The 20,176-nt window shown below is 41.2% G+C and overlaps 1 protein-coding gene across 13 annotated transcripts in view; it reads left to right on the top strand.

Annotated features, from left to right (window-relative positions):
- The window catches only part of SLC39A9 (solute carrier family 39 member 9), a 64,251-nt gene extending 47,234 nt beyond the window's left edge, over positions 1–17,017 (top strand). For 9 of the 13 annotated variants that reach the window (XM_045396611.3, XM_065548957.2, XM_065548956.1 and 6 more), the window contains 4 exons: positions 7,158–7,226; positions 9,123–9,208; positions 10,032–10,166; positions 13,008–17,017. In XM_045396611.3, the coding sequence (XP_045252546.1) occupies positions 7,158–7,226; positions 9,123–9,208; positions 10,032–10,166; positions 13,008–13,238 (521 nt within the window). In that variant the 3' untranslated portion in view covers positions 13,239–17,017. The remainder of the gene's footprint in view (positions 1–7,157; positions 7,227–9,122; positions 9,209–10,031; positions 10,167–13,007) is intronic. The other 4 variants (XR_006699597.2, XR_012415896.1, XR_012415895.1 and 1 more) reach the window with 1 other exon arrangement.
- Positions 17,018–20,176: the final 3,159 nt, after the last annotated feature.

The raw sequence follows: 20,176 nt of genomic DNA on the forward strand, positions 1-20,176 counted from the left end.
AACAGTAATAAAGCATAAACCATTCAAAAAATGGGAATCTGGCCGGGCGCGGTGGCTCACACCTGTAATCCCAGCGCTTTGGGAGGCCAAGGCGGGTGGATCACCTGAGGTTAGGAGTTCAAGACCAGCCTGACCAACATGGTGAAACCCCATCTCTACTAAAAATAAAAAATTCACCAGGTATGGTGGCACACACCTGTAATTCTAGCTACTAGGGAAGCTGAGACAGGAGAATTGCTTGAACCTGGGAGGTGGAGGTTGCATTGAGCCAAGATTGTGCCGTTGCACTCCATCCTGGGAGACAAGAACGAAACTCCATCTCAAAAAAAAAGAAAATGGGAATCCATGAGCCCACCTGATATCATATATATGTTATATATTATATAATATATAATATATAATTAATAATATAATTAACAATACATATATAATATATATTATATATTATATGTATTATATTGTATATTAATTATTTTAATATAATATATAATATACATATAATATATAATGTTATATATAATATATTTTTATGTATATATTATATATGGGGAAAGAGAGAGCATGCATTTGCTTATAGTAGAATGCTTAATGCCAATTGTTAAATGTAGAAAGAGTGCTGGAGTTGGAAAAATGCTCACTTTTGCAACCCTCAGTAAAGGTTGACTCAGGCACACATCATCAATGAATGTTAAATGTAGGGGGAAATTTTTATTTCCTTATTGGCTTCAAGGGGAAAGAAGTAGCTAAATGAAGAAATCAGGTGATACCTTGATTGGATAGTCAAAATCAAGGTCACAAGCATTCTGCTTTTGATACGGCCAAGTAAGCTCTCAGATCAGCCTCCTTACAGGTAACTAAAAACACTGGACAGAATTCAAAAAACCACAAGCTAAAGACAGTGGAGAGCGACCCAAAGCAAGCAAATTCTGGAGGGGAGTCAGCACTTGGAACAGGGTGCATTTCCTATTTTTACTGCTTTTAGTAGTCAGCACCCTGTGGACAGCTAAATCTCTGATAGAAAACTCAATCTTTCTAGACTGAAGAACCAGAGGACAGAGTTCAGGAGCTTCAGTGGTTACAGCACTGAAAATAAGGGAGAATCCTAGAAAGAAGAGAAACTCACCCCCAAATTCTGTATATGAACTGCCTCGGTCTCTAGCTGACCCTGAACCATGCTTTCATGGGCAAACTCCAGGTAACTCAACTGAAGATAATTATGAACTAAACTGGGCTGGCTGCAGTGGCTCATGCCTGTAATCCCAGGACTTTGGGAGGCCAAGGTGGGTGAATGGGTTAAGCCCAGGAGTTTGAGACCAGCCTGGTCAACATGGCAAGACGTTTTTTCTACAACAAATACAAAAATTAGCTGGGTGTGGCGACCTGTGTTTGTAGTCCCAGCCACTTAGGAGACTAAGGTGGGAGGGTAGCTTGAGCCCAGGACAGGGAGGTTGCAGTGAGCCAACGAGCCAAGATTGTGCCACCGCACTCCAGACTGGGCAACAGAGGGAGGCCCTGTCTCAAAAAACAAAAACCAAACAAAACACACACACACACACACACACACACACGCACACACACACACACACAAAATTAAACTGAAAATTGAGCAGCAACCCAAAAGGACAGTTTGCAGTTTTAATCCAACCAAATTACTTAAAGCAAAACAAACAAAAAAGTCACTCTTTGGAGGAATATAACAAAGTCTGACTAGCCACGAGATAATGTTGGCAATGTCCAGGATATAATTCAAAATTAACACCACCAGTGAGCAGCAGATGTACATCCTGCACCTCTAGATGTGATACCCTGAGAAGCATCATCACCTTTATAACAGTTCATCCAGGAACCCATAGTCTAAGGACATACACACAAAAGTTTTTTATTACTAAAAAAACAAGAAAGGAAGAGAATATATTATCCAAAAATGGCAATGTCATAAAAGTCAAAGGGAGAGAAAATGTTCCAGATGAAAAGAGACTAAAGAGTTACAACTCAGTGAAATGTGTAATTCTCTACCGGAGCCTTCCTGGAAAGGAAACATGCGCTGAAGTAAGTGCTTATTGAGCAGTTGACAAAATTACAACATGCAAGAAAATTAGAAAAAGTGTCAATGTTGATAACTGTACTGTGATTATGTAAGAAAGTATCTTTTCTCTTAGAAAATACACATTGAAGTATCTGGGGATAAAGGGTTTTTGATGTGTGTGTGCTACTTACTTTTAAATGTTACAGAAAAAGAATGTGTGTGTGTACAGAGAGCATGAGTATAAATGATGAAGCAAATGGGGCAAAATGTTAGTCATTAGGTCCATCTGAGAAAAGGATGTATGAATTTTTTATAACTATTCTTGCAACTTTACCGAAGGTTTAAAATTATTTCCAAATTAGGGTTTAAACAAATTATGGGATTGAGCTTAAAACAAAACAAACTATTTTTGGTCTAGAAGGGTTTTTAATCTCCTTGTATTTACTATGTGTTAATATTTTTTTCCATAGAGTTATATTTTTTAATAAAATCTTATCTTGGAAAGTTGATGTAGGAATAAGTGGTTTTATTCACATGCCTTATTCCAAACAGCAGATGAGAAGCACCGTTGGGTGGTATTGGACTCTGGCTGTATTACATAGTTGGCCACACTGGGCTCCAAGACATTTTTCTTGTGATTCTTGCCAGTTTCAATTTAAAGTAGGCTGGGCGTGGTGACTCATGCCTGTAATTCCAAGCGATTTGAGAGGCCAAGACGGGAAGATTGCTTCAGCCCAGGAGTTTGAGACCAGCCTGGACAACAAAGCAAGACCCCGTCTCTACAAAAATCTTAAAAATTAGCTGGGCACGGTGGCATGTGCCTGTAATCCCAGTTACTTGGGAGGCTGAGATGGGAGGATTGCTTGAGCCCAAGAATTCAAAACTGCAGTGAGCTATGATTGTGCCACTGTACTTCAGCCTGGGTGACAGAGGAAGACCCTGTGTCTTAAAAAAAGAGAGAGAGGCTGGGCGCGGTGGCTCAAGCCTGTAATCCCAGCACTTTGGGAGGCCGAGATGGGCGGATCACGAGGTCAGGAGATCGAGACCATCCTGGCTAACATGGTGAAACCCTGTCTCTACTAAAAAATACAAAAAACTAGCTGGGCGAGGTGGCGGGCTCCTGTAGTTCCAGCTACTCGGGAGGCTGAGGCAGGAGAATGGCGTAAACCGGGGAGGCGGAGCTTGCCGTGAGCAGAGATCCGGCCACTGCACTCCAGCCTGGGCGACAGAGTGAGACTCCGTCTCAAAAAAAAAAAAAGAGAGAGAGAAAGAGAAACAAGGATGGTCGAATTTCACACTTGTGAACCTATAGTTGAGGGAGTTGTAAGTTTCTCCTACCTGACCTTATTCATGGTCAGGACAGTGTTGTGAGTTCAAGAACAGACAGTAACTGCAGAAGGTAATGACCTTTTCTGTTTTCTGATCCTGGGAAGGGGTGAGTGGCTCTAGTTTCCCTCTGACATCCTGGTTTTGTGTGTGTGTGTGTGTATGTGTGTGTGTACATATGTGAATGTTTGCTTATGCGGGAAAGGAAGGGGACTGGGCACAGTGGCTCACACCTGTAATCCCAGCACTGGGAGGCCAAGGCAGGTGGATCATGAGGTCTGGAGTTTGAGACCAGCCTGGCCAACATGGTGAAACCTTGTCTGTACTAAAAATACAAAAAAAAAATTAGCTGGGCGTGGTGGCGGGTGCCTGTAATCCCAGCTACTTGGGAGGCTGAGGCAAGGAGAATCACCTGAACCTGGGAGGCAGAGGTTGCAGTGAGCCAAGATCGAGCCACTGCACTCCAGGGCAGGTGACAATGCAAAATTCCGTCTCAAAAAAAAAAGAAGGAAGGAAGGAAGAAAGATATCCTGAGCCATCTGTACTTTCTCAGAATCCTTGATCTGCCAAAGAGAAATGTGGAAAATAATGAAATGGTCACTTCACTTCTATGTGTTTCGAAACATGTATGTAAATGTAAACATGTTAAATATGTAAAATAAAATTTTTCCTCCTCAGTAAGTTGAAAGAAATTTCCATTTAACAAATGATTTTTTTTTAAAAAAACCTGATTCTAAAGATATATATGGTGATTGGTGGGCCAGGCACAATGGCGCAGGCCTGTAATTCCAGCACTTTGGGAAGCCAAAGTGGGAAGATGACTTGAGGTCAGGAGTTTGAGACCAGCCTGGACAACACAGCGAGACCCATCTCTACAAAAAAGTACTTTAAAAATTAGCCAGGGCATAGTGGCACTTGCCTGTAGTCACAGCTACTCAGGTGACTGAGGTGGGAGGGAGAATCACTTCATTTCGAGGCAGCAGTGAGCTATGATCGCACCATGTCACTCCAGCCTGGGCAACAGAGCAAGACTCTGTCTCTAAAAAAGTAAAATGTATGGGCCCAGTAGTGCCCTGTAATCCTATACAGAGAATTAAATGTAGCTTGTGTTCCTTTATCCTTCTTTCTGTTTTATCTCTGAAGTCATTGTTTTTGCTGGCTTTCATGTGTGATGACCTGGTTTTACCTATTTTCTGCAGAGTTTTATGGATTATAAAATGTCAATGAAAGTATATTTATTAAATTTATGCTAAGTGACCGTCTTTATAGGTTTATAAAAGCTTTCTAATTTTAAAGCCTCTAATTGTTGAAGATCCTAAGTGTAACTGGACGATAAGGCTTTGTATAAAGAAAAGGCCAGAGCCAGCTTGCACACAGTGTAATTTGACTGTTCCTTCCAGTTCAGGGTAACATTGAGCTGTTTGCTGGCTCAGAGTGACTAGGGTCTTTAGCTTCCCTTCTTTGCAGTGTTTTAATAAGAAAATATCATTTATTAATAAGAGGTAATATGTCACTTTACTTGTGTACTTTTTCCATTGTAAACCCCTTCCTTTTGTGTGCTGGACTCCTAAGAAGATTAAATCCCCTATAACTTACTTGACTGATGTTCATCTGTCATTTTACCTGGCATTCTGATGTCTGCATCTTTTAACTTTACTTATTTATATGTTTCCTATAATAGCACTAACATCTTTATTTAATACACACAAATACTTTTCTCACTCTTCAGCAAGGATTTATTAAGTAACTATTAGGTGCCTAGTGCTGTGCTACATTCTGTCAGACATGTTAAAGGAAAAGAGAGGTAGAAAATTTAATGCTTTAGCGTTTACAGTCCATCTGGGGATATAAAACATTTAGGTGAAAATGGCTTTCTATATCTGAGGTGGTAATATAGAAGAACCTTTGAAGTAGCGTGTGGAGACTGCCCGCATAGATCACTAGGTCTAGGCAAGGGGAGAGTTGCTTTGAGCTGGAATCAGTTTTTTAAATTTATTTTTTATTTTTATTTTGAATTTGTCTTGAGACAAGGTGTTGCTCTGTCACCCAGGCTGGAGTCCAGTGGCATGAGCATAACATGTTGCAGCCTTAAACTCCTAGGCACAAGTGATCCTTCTGCCTTAACCTCCTAGATACCTGGGACTACAGGCATGCACCACCACACTTGGCTAAATTTTAAAAATTTTGTAGAGATAGGGTCTTGTGATTTTGCCCAGGCTGGTCTCAAACTCCTGGCCTCAAGAGATCCTCCTACCTCAACTTCCCAAGCTGCTGAGATTACAGGTGTAAGCCACCATGCTTAGTCTTCAATTTTTTATTCTTTCTTGAAGTTCTGTAGTTAGACTTTGAATGGTGTCCAAGTTTTGGGTTAACAAGCTGGTAAGTTCAGTATGTGCCAAGAATTACAGGTGAGGAGACTTGGGGAAAGGAGAATAAGAATGTTTTGTTTGATGGTGTTAAGCAAACTGGTTTAACTAGACGGGACGTTGAGAAATAAGTTGGAACTAGTTGATAAAGGGCTTAAGAACCTACCTAATATAGCAGTTTGCCCTGAATTTGAAAAGCAGCAGATTCTTAACTGGTAACTGATACATCAGAAAGGTGGTGGGTTTTTTTGTTTGTTTGTTTTTGAGACGGAGTTTCACGCTTGTTGCCAAGGCTGGAGGGCAATGGCATGATCTCGGCTCATTGCAACCTCTGCCTCCTGGGTTCAAGCAGTTCTCCTGCCTCAGCCTCCCAAGTAGCTAAGATTACAGGCTCCTGCCACCACACTCAGCTACTTTTTGTAGTTTTTAGTAGAAACGGGGTTTCCCCATGTTGGTCAGGCTGGTCTCAAACTCCTGACCTCAGGTGATCCACCCGCCTCAGCCTCCTAAAGTGCTGGGATTATAGGTGTGAGCCACTGTGCCCGGCCAAGGATGGTGTTTTCAAAAGATGAGTCTGACACAGATGTGTAGGATGAATTATATTAGGGAAAAATGAGAGTAGAGAACCTGTTGCTAATTTAGGTTTGAGTGCTGAAAATTTAGGTTAGGGTGATGGCAATACAAATGTGACAGATGTTAGAATGAAGATAAAGTTGCAGGATGCCAGGAAAGAGATAGATAATGACAGTTAGATAGGTCTGGAAATAAATGATCAGAGGCCATGGAGCACTTGCCTTGGAATAGTAGAGGAAGAGGATTAAGGAATAGGAGGAAGTTGGGGCCGTTGGGGGTTACACATTTCAGTGATTTTTCTGTTAAGGTAAGGCTGAGTCAGATCAAGAGTTCCCTCTTAGCCACCTCTTCAGGACAGGGAAATCTTCTAAGGGTTTGAAGCAGAAAGAAAAAAGATAGTGGCTCAGTGCGGTGGCTCACGCCTATAATCTCAACACTTTGGGAGGGTGAGGCGGGCAGATCATTGGAGGTCAGGAGTTCGAGACCAGCCTGACCAATGTTAGTGAAACCCTGTCTCTACTAAAAATACAAAAAATAGCTGGGCATGGTGGTGCCTGCCTGTAATCCCAGCTACTGGGGAGGCTGAGGCAGGAGAATCACTGGAGATGATTCAGGAGGTGGAAGTTGCAGTGAGCTGTGATCAAGCCACTGTACTCCATCCGGCCTGGGTGACAGAGTGAGACTCCATCTTAAAAAAAAAAAAGAAAAAAAAAAATTAGAAAAAAGATAGCAGTGAGGAAAATAATAATCTACTTTAAGAGCTTTCACTTTCTGTTCTGGAGGTAAAATTCTTTCACCTCTAGACCAGTGTTTGAACAGTTTCTGTCTCACATAGCTTAACGCTGTCTTTCTCATTTTCACTTTAGATCCAGAAGCAGCAAGATCTAGCAATTCCAAAATCACCACCACGCTGGGTCTGGTCGTCCATGCTGCAGGTAGGGTTGGATTGCAGTGGAACTTCTTTGTTTTCTAAACACTGAGGTCACACAGGGGAGACCTTAGTGTTTATATTTCAGGGACTGTCCTCATTGAATGCTCTTGGACTGGCCTCTGAGGAAAGCATTTCTTAATGAAGTCCTCTGACACAAGCACAAGCCTGGTGTGCTCAGTGTCACGGGTTTGCAAGCTAAGAATGGTGTCTATACTTTTTAATGGTTTAAAAAAAAAAAAAAAAGAGGAACATACTGTAGCACTTGAGAATTATATAATTCAAATTAAGGAAGTTTTATTGGAACACAGCCTTGCCCATGTTATTTGTGTATTATCTGTGACAATGAATTCGATTAGGGAAAAATGAGAGTAGGGAACCTATTGCTAATTTAGGTTTGTTTGAGTGATGAAAATTTAGATTAGGGTGATGGCAGTAAAAAATGGAGAAAGGCAAATGTGACTGATGTTAGAATGAAGATAAAGTTGCAGGAAGCTGAGGAAGAGATAGATAATGACAATTATCCATCCCTTTGTTTTTGTGCAACAGTGGCAGAATTGAACAGTTGCAAGAGACCAAATAACTGCAAAGCCTGAAATATTTACTGTCTAGCTCTTAAGAAAAAGTTTGCTCTTTTCATTCTTGGCTCTAGAATGTCATCTGTAAAAGAGCCGTGGCACTTTTGTCCTGAACAGCTCTGTTACCTGTTTATACACAAAGCACTGTTTAAGCAGAAGTGGTATGCAGTGGAATGCAGAGGTCTCAGCATGGCTGACAGGGTACACCTTAGAATCATAACCCAAACCTAGTCCTAGTAATAGAATTCTGTCAGTGGCAAAGAAAGGCATGTGAAAGGTGGTACACTGTTACCTGGCCCTTTCTAAGTGTAATATTCTTTTCTAACAAATTTCATTCATTCAACCAACGTTTACTCATTATGTAGTAATCATCTATATAGAGTTCTAATATCTTTATTTTATTTCTTTGTTTCTTTTTCTTTCATTCTTTCGTTCTTCCTTTCTTCCTTTTCTTTTTCCTTTCCTTTCCTGTCCTGTCTCGTCCCTTCCCTTCCCTTCTCCTTCCCTTTTCTCTTTCCCTTTTCTCCTTCCCTTTTCTCCTTTCCTTCTCCTCCTTTTCTTTTCTCCTTCCTTCCTTCCTACCTCTCCTCCCCTCCCCTCCCCTCCCTCCCTCCCTCCCTCCCTCCCTCCCTCCTTCCCTCCCTTCCTTCCTTCCTTCCTTCCTTCCTTCCTTCCTTCCTTCCTTCCTTCCTTCCTTCCTTCCTTCCTTCCTTCCTTCCTTCCTTCCTTCCTTCCTTCCTTCCTTCCTTCCTTCCTTCCTTCCTTCCTTCCTTCTTGTCTTTCTGTCTGTCTGTCTTTCTTGTCTGTCTTGCTCTGTCGCCCAGGCTGGAGTGCGGTGGCACGATCTCGGCTCACTGCAAGCTCCGCCTCCTGGGTTTAAGCAATCCTCCTGCCTCAGCCTCCCTTGTAGCTGGGACTATTGTCTTGCTTTACCTATAAGATTAAGAGTTGCTTCCTTTGAAATTCTTCTTTGGTATTTCTGTTGTTACAATTTGATTAACTAATCAATGGATTTTTGATTAGTTGGAAAATTGAATGTCAGTTTTCCGATAACAACAACAACAACCAAAATAACTAACACTGAATACTCTGGGCCAGATGCTAAGCTCTTTATCTAAGTTATCTCATTTAATCCTCATGAAAACCCTGAGAAATACATACTTTATTGAACACATTATTTAAAGATAAGGCTGACGTTTAGAAAGGTTAAGTAACCTTACTAGATCCAGCTGGACCTGACTATATAAAGCTCACACACTCAACCACTACACTGTTACTGTTGTTGTTGTTTATAGTATTTTATGTTTCCTTGTTTCCAAATATAGCTGATGGTGTTGCTTTGGGAGCAGCAGCGTCTACTTCACAGACTAGTGTCCAGTTAATTGTGTTTGTGGCAATCATGCTACATAAGGTGAGCAAAATTTTGGTGTAAGGTTTGGTATTGAGTGTATTCATAATTAAAATTTCTCATGGTTGTTGTGTTTTTTCTGGAACGGGAACATTTTCTTCATTTCATAATTGCTATTCGTTTTGGAGAATTGAATACATTTGTTCATAGCTTCTTGTTCCCATTTTCTTAAGCATTTACTTGAGGGGTTTCTTTTTTTGTGTGTAGTCATATACACAAACTGTCAAATTCTCCTCAGACTTTTATATTTCATAGTAATAATTTTTGTTCAAAAGTATTTTTCTTTTCTTGACTGTTTCTCTTTTTTACTATCCAAGAAACACACAAATAGGATCTTTTGTTGGCTTAGAACGTTAATTCCTAAGAGGCATAGCTCAGCATTGGTATTCTGCCTGGTTTTGTTTTTTGGTTTTTTTGTGGGTTTTTTGTTTTTTGTTTTTGCGATGGAGTTTTGCTCGTCACCCTGGCTGGAGTGCAATGGCATGATCTCGGCTCACTGCAACCTCCGCCTCTTGGGTTCAAGTGATTCTCCTGTCTCAGCCTTCCAAGTAGCTGGGATTACAGGTGCCCACCACCACACATTTTTGTATTTTTAGTAGAAACGGGGTTTCACCATGTTGGCCAGGCTGGTCTCGAACTCCTGACCTTAAGTGATCCGCCCACCTCGACCTCCCAAGGTGCTAGGATTACAGGCGTGAGCCACTGTGCCTGGCCTTTTGTGAGTTTTTCTTTGTGTGAGAACTCATAGTCAAATGGCATATACTTCTTGATACAGAAGCAATCCATACTTCTAGAGTGATAATAAGAGATGATTTTTTATTTCCAGGCACCAGCTGCTTTTGGTCTGGTTTCCTTCTTGATGCATGCTGGCTTAGAGCGGAATCGAATCAGAAAGCACTTGCTGGTCTTTTCACTGGCCGCACCAGTTATGTCCATGGTGACATACTTAGGACTGAGTAAGGTAAGCTAATCTATTCCCAGCTATCTAAACAAGTGTCTTGTGATCTCTTAGAACTTACAGTTTCTTGGATTGAATTTTTCCAATACATTACTCTCTCAAACTAAAGATAAAATTAGGAGTAAAAACTGTACAGGGTAAATATCTTAATTCCAATTTTCCTCTTTGTAAATTTAGCATTTCCTTATTCATTTGGTTTGAAAACTTCTTCCCTGTTAATCAGTTCCAAGAATATTAGCATAAATATGATAGCCCTTCAATATTTAAAATAGTGTAACTTAACCAGCCATGCTAGTTTCATTTGACAGATATCTAATAAGTCAAATCTGTCCATATTTAATGTGAGGTAGACACATGAAGCATGAGTAACAAGCGATGTAGCAGCTTTGAGAAGAGCAGCAGCTGGGCAGAGATTGCTGTCAAAAGTTTAAAAAACTGACATTGATTACTGAAGTGATAGAGTAATCTGTTAAAGGGAACAACATACTGCTCACTGAAAGAACAGAAGGCTCTTCAGGTAAATGGAAAGGGTTTTTATAACACACTGTTAGCAACCAAGATCATCAAACCCTTGCTTAACAGGAACTTAGCCATTCTTGGTCTCATTTTTCACATGTTCCTCTTCTCCCAGCTCTCATGTCCCCAGATAGCAACTGTACAGTACTTTCTATTGAATACTTTGTATTGAACATAGCTTCAGACCTGAGGTAACATGTGCTCTTCCGTCTCCAAGCTGGACCTTTCCATGCCTTATAATCCTGTCTGGGCTGTAATTCTTAGCAATAACCCTCCACATTTTACCCAAATGTCAACTGGCAGGCAACTAGAGGAAAATCTTAGAAACAAGCTGACTCAGGGCTAGTTGATGGGAACTGCTTTCCCCAACGCCCTCTCTAAAGGTCATTGATTCTTCTGAGTGTCAGTCAATTCAGTATTTGGCAGTAAAACCCATATTAATAGGAACATGTGAAAAATGAGATAAAAAATGGCTAACTTCCTGTTAAGCAAGGGTTTGTTGATCTTAGTTGCTAACAGTGTGTTATAAAAACCCTTTCCACTGGGCACGGTGGCTCACGCCTATAATCCCAGCGCTTTGGGAGGCCAAGGCGGGTGGATCACGAGGTCAGGAGATCGAGACCATCCTGGCTAACACAGTGAAAGCCCGTCTCTACTAAAAACACAAAAAATGAGCCAGGCATGGTGGCGGGTGCCTATAGTCCCAGCTACTTGGGAGACTGAGGCAGGAGAGTGGCATGAACCCGGGAGGCAGAGCTTGCAGTGAGCTGAGATTGCGCCACTGCACTCCAGCCTGGGCGACAGAGCAAGACTCCGTCTCAAAAACAACAACAACAACAACAATAAAAACAAACCCTTTCCATTTACCTGAAGAGCCTTCTCTTCTTTCAGTGAGCAGTATGTTGTTCCCTTTAACAGATTACTCAATTACTTCAATAATTAATGTCAGTTTAACTTTTGACAGGAAGATACTGATAATTCTGGAGACATGGAGTTACTTGCTGCATCTATGGCGTGTCCTTTTCTTAAAATTTTAATTAATTGTCTTAGTCTATAGGTCTACTTTTTTAATAGAAAAGGTTGAAATTAGTTTTATAAAGATTAGCTTATGAGATACACATATATGTGTGTGTGTGTGTGTGTGTGTGTGTGTGTGTGTGTGTGTGTATATATATATATATTTTTTTTTTTTTGAGGTGGAGTCTTGCCCTGTCACCCAGGTTGGAGTGCAGTGGCGCAGTCTTGGCTCACTGCAACCTCTGCCTCCCAAGTTCAGACGATTCTCCTGCCCCAGCTTCCTGAGTAGCTGGGATTACAGGCGCCTGCCACCACACCCAGCTAATTTTTGTATTTTTAGTAGAGGCGGGGTTTCACCATGTTTGCCAGGCTGGTTTCAAACTCCTGACCTCATGATCCGCCCACCTTGGCCTCCCAAAGTGCTGGGATTACAGGCATGAGCCACTGCGCCCGGCCACTTACGAGATATTTCTAAGCTCTATGAGGGCAACTACTGCATCTTGATTACCACTGTATCTCAAGCACCTGGTACAGAGCCTGGTGCATAGATGATGCTTGTTAAATATTAGTAGAATAAATACATTCATGTCCGAAATTTAATATCTGCAATAATATGTTGTCGATTCTATCTCAAGAATAATACAAGCCAAACCTGTTGAACCAGCACTTAAAGTTCGTTTTATAAAGCAATCGTGAGCCAGGAGCAGTGGCGCACATCTGTAGTCTCAGCTACTTGGGAAGCTGAGACAGGAGGATTGCTTGAGCCTGGGAGCTCCAGGCTGTAATGTATTATGATTGTGCCTGTGAATAGCCACTCAACTCCAGCCTGGGCAACATAGCGAGACCTCATCTCTAACGACAGATACAGTTGATGAATGGATGGACAGAATGATGGAACTGTGGTGAATATATTTAATAATAGCGTGTGGTACATTTCAAAATTGCTAAGAGTAAATTTCAGATGTTCTCACCACAAAAAATGATAAATATTTGAGATAACAGATGTTAGTTTTATTTAATTATTCCACATTCATGAATCATAATGTCACTTTATACCCTATAAATATGTATAATTATGAATTGATGATTTACAATACGTTTTAAAAAAAATCAATGCATACATCACTGATATTCTTAAACCCTTATTTGGAAGCTTCCCATGAAGAGCTTAAAATTGCTCTGTTCTCTAGATGTCCCCAGTGTCCTAGACAGCACCAGTTAAGAATAGTAAGTGCTTTTTAATTGGGACTTCTTCCTGACCCTGAATTTTACTTGACTTAGTTTTTCCTCTTTCTCTCTTCTAATTCACAGAGCAGTAAAGAAGCCCTTTCCGAGGTGAACGCCACGGGAATGGCCATGCTTTTCTCTGCCGGGACATTTCTTTACGTTGCCACAGTACATGTGCTCCCTGAGGTGGGCGGAATAGGGCACAGCCACAAGCCTGATGCCACGGGAGGGAGAGGCCTCAGCCGCCTGGAGGTGGCAGCCCTGGTTCTGGGTTGCCTCATCCCCCTCATCCTGTCAGTAGGACACCAGCATTAAATGTTTAAGGTCCAGCCTCGGTCCAGGGCCGTTTGCCATCCAGTGAGAACAGCCGGCGCGTGACAGCTCCTCACTTCCTCAGTCTCTTGTCTCGCCTTGCGCATCTCCACATGTATTCCTAGAGTCCAGAGGGAGGTGAGGTTAAAACCTGAGTAATGGAAAAGCTTTTGGAGTAGAAACACATTGCAGTTAGCTATAGACATCCCATTGTGTTATCTTTTAAAAGGCCCCTGACATTTTGAGTTTTAGTGTTTCTCTTAACCCTATTCTCAGGGAAGATGGAATTTAGTTTTAAGGAAAAGAGGAGAACTTCATACTCACAATGAAATAGTAATTATGAAAATACAGTGTTCTGTAATTTAGCTATGTCTCTGTCTTCTTAGTTTAGAGGTTCTGCCACTTTATTCATTGATTTTTAACATGGTTCCCACCATGTAAGACTGGTGCTTTAGCATCTATGCCACATGCCTTGATGGAAGGTCATAGCACCCACTCACTTAGATGCTAAAGGTGATTATGGTTAATTTGGGATTAGGGTCAGGAAAATTACAGCAAGATACATTGAAAGCTCACTTTATACTCAAAAGAGATGTCCACTGAAAGGGGATGTCTAGAGGGGCTTAAACAGCTCCTTTGGCATGTGCCTCTCTGAATCCAGCCTGCCATTCCATCAAATGGAGCAGGAGAGGTGGGAGCAGCTTCTAAAGAGGCGACTGGTGTTTTGCAGCATTCCTTTTCAAGTGCTCCTTTGCAGGATACCTGTCTCCACATTCTTAGAGAGGAGCCAAGTTCTAGTAGCTTCAGTTCTAGGCTTTCCTTCAAGAACAGTCAGATCACAAAGTATCTTTGGAAATTAAGGGATATTAAATTTTAAGTGATTTTTGGATGGTTATTGATATCTTTGTAGTAGGCTTTTTTAAAAGACTACCAAAATGTATGTTTGTCCTTTTTTTTTTTTTTTTGGTATTACTCTTAGCAGATCAGCAATCCCTCTAGGGACCTAAATACTAGGTCAGGTTAGGGGACACTGTGTCTTCTCACATAACCACCTGTAGCAAGATGGATCATAAATGAGAAGTGTTTGCCTATTGATTTAAAGCTCATTGGAATCATGTCTCTTGTCTCTTCGTCTTTTCCATGCTTTTCTCCTAACTTTTCCCTCTAGCCTTTCCTCCCCACAATTTGCTGCTTACTGCTGGTGTTAATATTTGTGTGAGGACAACCACTTCTCGAACTGTTATAATGAAGATAATAATATCTTTATTCTTTATCCCCTTCAAAGAAGTTAACTTTGTGTCAAATGCCGCTTTGTTAAGCCCTTCAAATACCACCTCCTCATGTGTGAATTGACACAATCACTAATATTCTGGTAATTTAAACAATTGAGATAGCAAAAGTGTTTAACAAACTAGGATAATTTTTTTTCATATTTGCCAAAATTTGTGTAAACCCTGTCTTGTCAAATAAGTGTATAATATTGTATTATTAATTTATTTTTACTTTCTGTACCATTTCAAAACACATTACACTAAGGGGGAACCAAGACTAGTTTCTTCAGGGCAGTGGACGTAGTAGTTTGTAAAAACGTTTTTTATGACGCATAAGCCAGCATGCCTATGATTTATTTCCTTCGTGAATTTGTCCCTGGATCAGCAGCTGTGGAAATAAAGCTTGTGAGCCCTCTGCTGGCCACAGTGAGGAAAGTAGCACAAATAGGATACAGTTATATGTAGTCACTGGCAACAATTGCATACAATTTTACCACGAAGAGAAGGTATAGTATGGAAAGTCCAAATGACTTCCTTGATTGGATGTTAACAGATGACTTGTGAGAGACTTGAGGTTTCATCTCGTCCTTCAGAACTCTGTGGTTGCCTAGATTCTCTCTGGAAACTGACTTTGTCAAATAAATAGCAGATTGTAGTGTCTGGTTTGGTTTGGACAGTAGTGCTTTCTATCATATTGTTGTGTGCAATGGTCAGTAATTTGTTCTACTGGCCAAAGCCTCTTTCAGCAGTGCCTTGCCATCATGCTTAAAAGTTTGGCTAGTATATCTTGCTGGATGGAGCCTTGAACTCTGGCAAGCATTGAACCATCTGACTTCCAAATTTGCCTTCCCCTCTGGACCTCACTATTAACAAGCAAACCTTTCAGGGCCCTCTTAGCTCTCAGAAGCTATGTATGGGCTTTCCCAGATTTTAAAGCTGCTGCCTTGAGAACTACTCATTTCTCTCCTGGTCAGCAGGCAGAAATAGCCATACTAATCTCATAGGGCTCAAATGCATCTTCAGGCAGCAGGGAACCAAGCAGCATGGCACAGGCCTTCTTCACTGGAGGAAGAGCTTGCTGATGTGGTGGGCAGTGTTCCAGGAGAGGCCGTGTCCGTGTTTACTTCTTGGCACATTTCAGTTCCATTTTCCTCTTATTTAAAACTGCCTCTTTAGATGTGGATGCCTTAATGCTGTAACACATTTGAAAACATTGGCAATACTTAAGTTGCTGCTGTGATTACAGATGGAATTATTGGCTACCAAAGAGATGCAATTGATGATGAAAAGCATGATTCTTCCATATAACCAAAGTTAATCTTAATTGCAATTTGACTCCCTTTCCTTGGTAGGGATAGACTTTCTTCAGATTCCAAGTACTCTTAAATGGCAAATTAAGTTAAAGAATACTACTGCTCCATTCCCCTCACTTATTCTCCAGTTAATTGCTTGTCAGTTCTCATTTCACGAAAGCAGTGACGTTCCAGGTTTGATTCAGTTTTCCTGTGCGCACTGTTGCCAAATTTTTTTTTTTTTAGCAAAGATTCTGCACTGGAATGTAGATAGTTGGAAACAGTACCACCTACAGAGGCTATGTGTTTTCTCTTTCTCCCCCCTTTCACCTCTTTCTTTCCCAATTCAAAACAGCCAAGTGAGCCCTGTTCTGGTATTTTGAATCATTAGAAAAAAGAAAGGGAGTGGCTGTTTTGAGTTGTCCTTTCTTTGCAGAAAGGAGAAAATGTGATTGTGTTTTTTTACCAGCCTACTTCTAAGTGTCACTGCCTGGTTTTTCTCTTTTTCAAGGATTAGAAGTAAGAGGACACACCAGCATCGGAGTGTAGTAAGCCCCTGAAACACATGGTAGCTAGGGACTGAACACGGGAACTGTATGACAGCAGCACAAACCCCCAAAGAACCTTCCTGCCTTGTGGGCCCCTGAGCCCCTTGGGAGACTGAGAATAATGACCAGATTCATCCAGAACTGCTGCAATGTTAAGTGAAAATCCTCTGTAGTTGTTCAACAGGGGAACCTTCCTTGCATTAGAAAATTTCTGCTCAATACAGAATGGTTCACATCACCCAAAGTGCGCTGTTGGAGATGCTGTGAAATTAAAACCAGTGATGTAACCTCTTTGTACCTGAGACATCTAGATTCACCTCAGGAGACCTGAAGGAAATGTGTGACTTGTGGGAAAGAACTAGACAACCATTTAGGAATTCTCTAGATATACTCAGCCTAACCCAGTGGCTTAACACAAGGAGACTGGCTTTGATCTTTTTTTCTTGTGGTATCTTCCAGCAAGTTAGAAGTCTCATGGGATAAGACTTCAGTTCCCCAGGTTCAGTAGCTGGAACAGCGATTTTAAATGTCCCTTTTTCTGGATCCCTTGTAAACATGAAATCATTCCATGGATGGCTGCCTTATAATTTTGTCTCTTTCCACTTTAATTGTGAATGGTTAAAAAAAAATGCTGTTTTCTGATATTAAATTTTTATTAGTGCATACCTTAATCTGAGTGGCTCATTACTTATCCTGTTGGCAGTTTGTTTGATGACCAGAATTGACCTATATTTGAACATCAGAAAAGGGAATGAAAGGTTGTGATGGGCGGTAGAAAGATCCACCTACCACAGGCATATCCTTTAGGGAAGGGAGGGAGAAAGGAGAGAGGGGAAATTAAGGACTTGATAGACCAGTCTGCCCTGAAAGACACAAATGCATTGATAATTTTTTTTGCCTTGCTGTTTTTAGCAAATATTATTTATGAAGGTAGCTCTCTTTACTCTCAGAAAAGAGAAACAGGTAACAGATCCAAACCACAGTGGATTCATTTCAAAGGGCGGAGTTGTTATATGAGTAGGTAGATGCTATGAGCAACTGACCCTGGAAATTAAAGAGATTTGATTAGAAGTGTGACTTGTGATTTTGGTAAATGTTTTTCTCCCTCTGTGGACTTGTTTAGTCATTAGATTTCATTAAATACTGGTCCACTTTGTGCTGGTTTCCTATATGTATTACCTATGTAGCTAGTTACCAAGATTGTGCTCACGCCTGTAATCCCAGCACTTTGGGAGGCCGAAGCTGGCAGATCACCTGAAGTCAGGAGTTTGAGACCACCCTGACCAGCATGGTGAAACCCCATCTCTACTAAAAATACAGAAATTAGCCAGGTGTGGTAGGGGGTACCTGTAAATCCCAGCTACTCGGGAGGCTTCCCTGAGATCAAAACACACACGCACCTGCAATACACACCTGGGCTTAGCCAAAATAGCCACCAATCCTTTTCTGTTTAGTGTCATTTTTATTTTATTTTTTTCTTGCTCACATTATCTTTTTTTAATCTGGGTGCTGGTTACAGGGTTATACCAGGTGAAAAAGCAGTGAACATGATTTGTGCTTTTTACCTTATGTAATAGCTCAATAAAAAGTCTTTAAAAATCAATGTCACCAGTTGTGATGGTTCACGCCTGTAATCCCAGCACTTTGAGCAACTGAGGTGGGAGGATTGCTTGAGCCCAGGAGTTTGCAACCAGCCTGAGCAACATAGTGAGACCCCCATCTCTACAAAAAAAATTTTTTTTTAATTAGCTGGACGTGGTGATGCGCACCTGTGGTCCCAGCTGCTTGGGAAGCTGAGGTGGGAGGATTACTTGACCCCAGGAGGTTGAGGCTGCAGTGAACTGTGATCGCACCACTGCACTCCAGCCTGGGCAACAGAAGTAAGCAAGACCCTGTCTCAAAAAAAAAAAGTCACTAATATTAAAATTAAAAAAAAAATTGTGTTCTAAATGAAATAATCAAATCCAGTGCATGAACCTGGATTGGAGGTTCCTTTTTGATTGAACCAGATCAGAAATTTGAAAGTTCAAAAAACATGTTGGGGATGACAGCTGCACAGTTCTGTGAACCTACCAAAAACTCTTGAATTGTACACTTAACAAATGGGAACTCAACATTAAGGGCACATTCCTCCACAAAACTGCCCTCAGACACCAGCAGCAAGTTCAGGGGTCCCCAGGCCATCCTTACTTCTAACTAGCTGGCTGCAAATTTGGAGTTTCCCACAGCCTCTCTCTGCTCAGTAATTTGTTAGAACAACTCACAGAACTCCAGAAAAAGCTATGTTACGATTGCAGTTCTATTATAGCAAAAAGGACAAACCAGAAACAAGAGGTGCCTGGGGCAAAGTCTGGGAGGGTTCCAAATGTGAAGCTTCCCTCATTCTCAGGGACACATTGCCCTCGCAGTGTCAAAGCATGACAATACTCTGACCAGGGACCTCTTCTGAGCTTTGGTATCAAGAGTTTTTATTGAGGCTTCGTTATTTAGGCATGATTGAATCACTGGCTATGTGGTTGAACTCACCCTCTAGCCCCCTTTTCCTTCCTGGAAGTTGGACTGGTATCACATGACTCAAAAGCCCCAACTCTAACTACATGGTTGGCTTTTCCGTGTGGCCAGCTCTCAGCCTGTCTCTTGCAAACAAACTATCCAGGGGTCCTCCATGAGTCACTGTGTTAGCAGAAACTATCAAGTGGGATCCCAGGGGTCTACCATGAATAATGAATACTCCTATCACTCAGGAAATTCCAAAGGATTAGGGGTTACTTCCCAGAAACCAAAGACAAAGGCTGCCTAATTCTTTACTACACAGATGGTCAGAGCTGGACACTTTTAAGATGAAACCTGGCCAGGTGTGGTGGTTCATACCTGTAATCCCAGCACTTTGGGAGGCCGAGGTGGGTGGATCACTTGAGGCCAGGAGTTCAAGACCAGCTTGGCCAACATGGCAAATCTCTGTCTCTACTAAAAATACAAAAATTGGCCAGGAGTGGTGGTACACGCCTGTAATCCCAGCTACTCGGGTGGCTGAGGCCCAGGAGGCAGAGTTTGCGGTGAGCTGAGATCGCACCACTGCACTCTAGCCTGGGTGACAGAACGAGATTCTGTCTGAAAAAAAAAAAAAAAAGTGAAACCTGAACCAAGACTTGAAAGAAGTGAGCCAAGTAGATACCTGGGAGGAGAATATTCCAGGCACAGCAAATAGCTAGAGCACAGGTCCTAACATTAGAGCTTACTTGGCTTGTTCAAGAAAAAGCAAAAAGACAAGTGCAGCTGGAATGGAGTGAGGAAAGAATAGTTGAAAAGGAAGACACGTGGAGGGCCTAATTAAACTGACAAAGTCTCAATGCAAGCACTGACACAGCGATAGTGGAATGAAAGAGTCCAGCAGTAAGAAGCGGAATTATTTAGGAATCTAAAATATGGCTAAAGATGACTTAAGGAAAAAAGAAAAAGCCACAGCATAGAAAAACACAATGGTAAACGTTGGAAATGTTAAGAAAAGCAATCAGATTAAATGCTAGGTTTATACTATATATGCAGTAAATGGTAGCTAGACAAAATAGTGAAATGGTAAAAGAAGAAAAATGGATAAAATGGAAGTCAGTGTAAAGTGATACTACATTTCTAAAGGGCATATCAAGAGTTTGAATTTATTTATGCTTTTTATCCCAGGTCTTCCACCTTTGGAATTGATTATAAGCAATTACATGCCTAGAAATATTTATGGGAAATGTATTTTTAATAGCATAAAATTGGAATTAGCCTAAATATACAATCATATATCTCATTGAGATTATGCCAGCAGAGGAAAAAATATGATGTAA

The sequence above is a fragment of the Macaca fascicularis genome, chromosome 7, assembly GCF_037993035.2.
Source record: "Macaca fascicularis isolate 582-1 chromosome 7, T2T-MFA8v1.1".
NCBI lineage: Eukaryota > Metazoa > Chordata > Mammalia > Primates > Cercopithecidae > Macaca > Macaca fascicularis.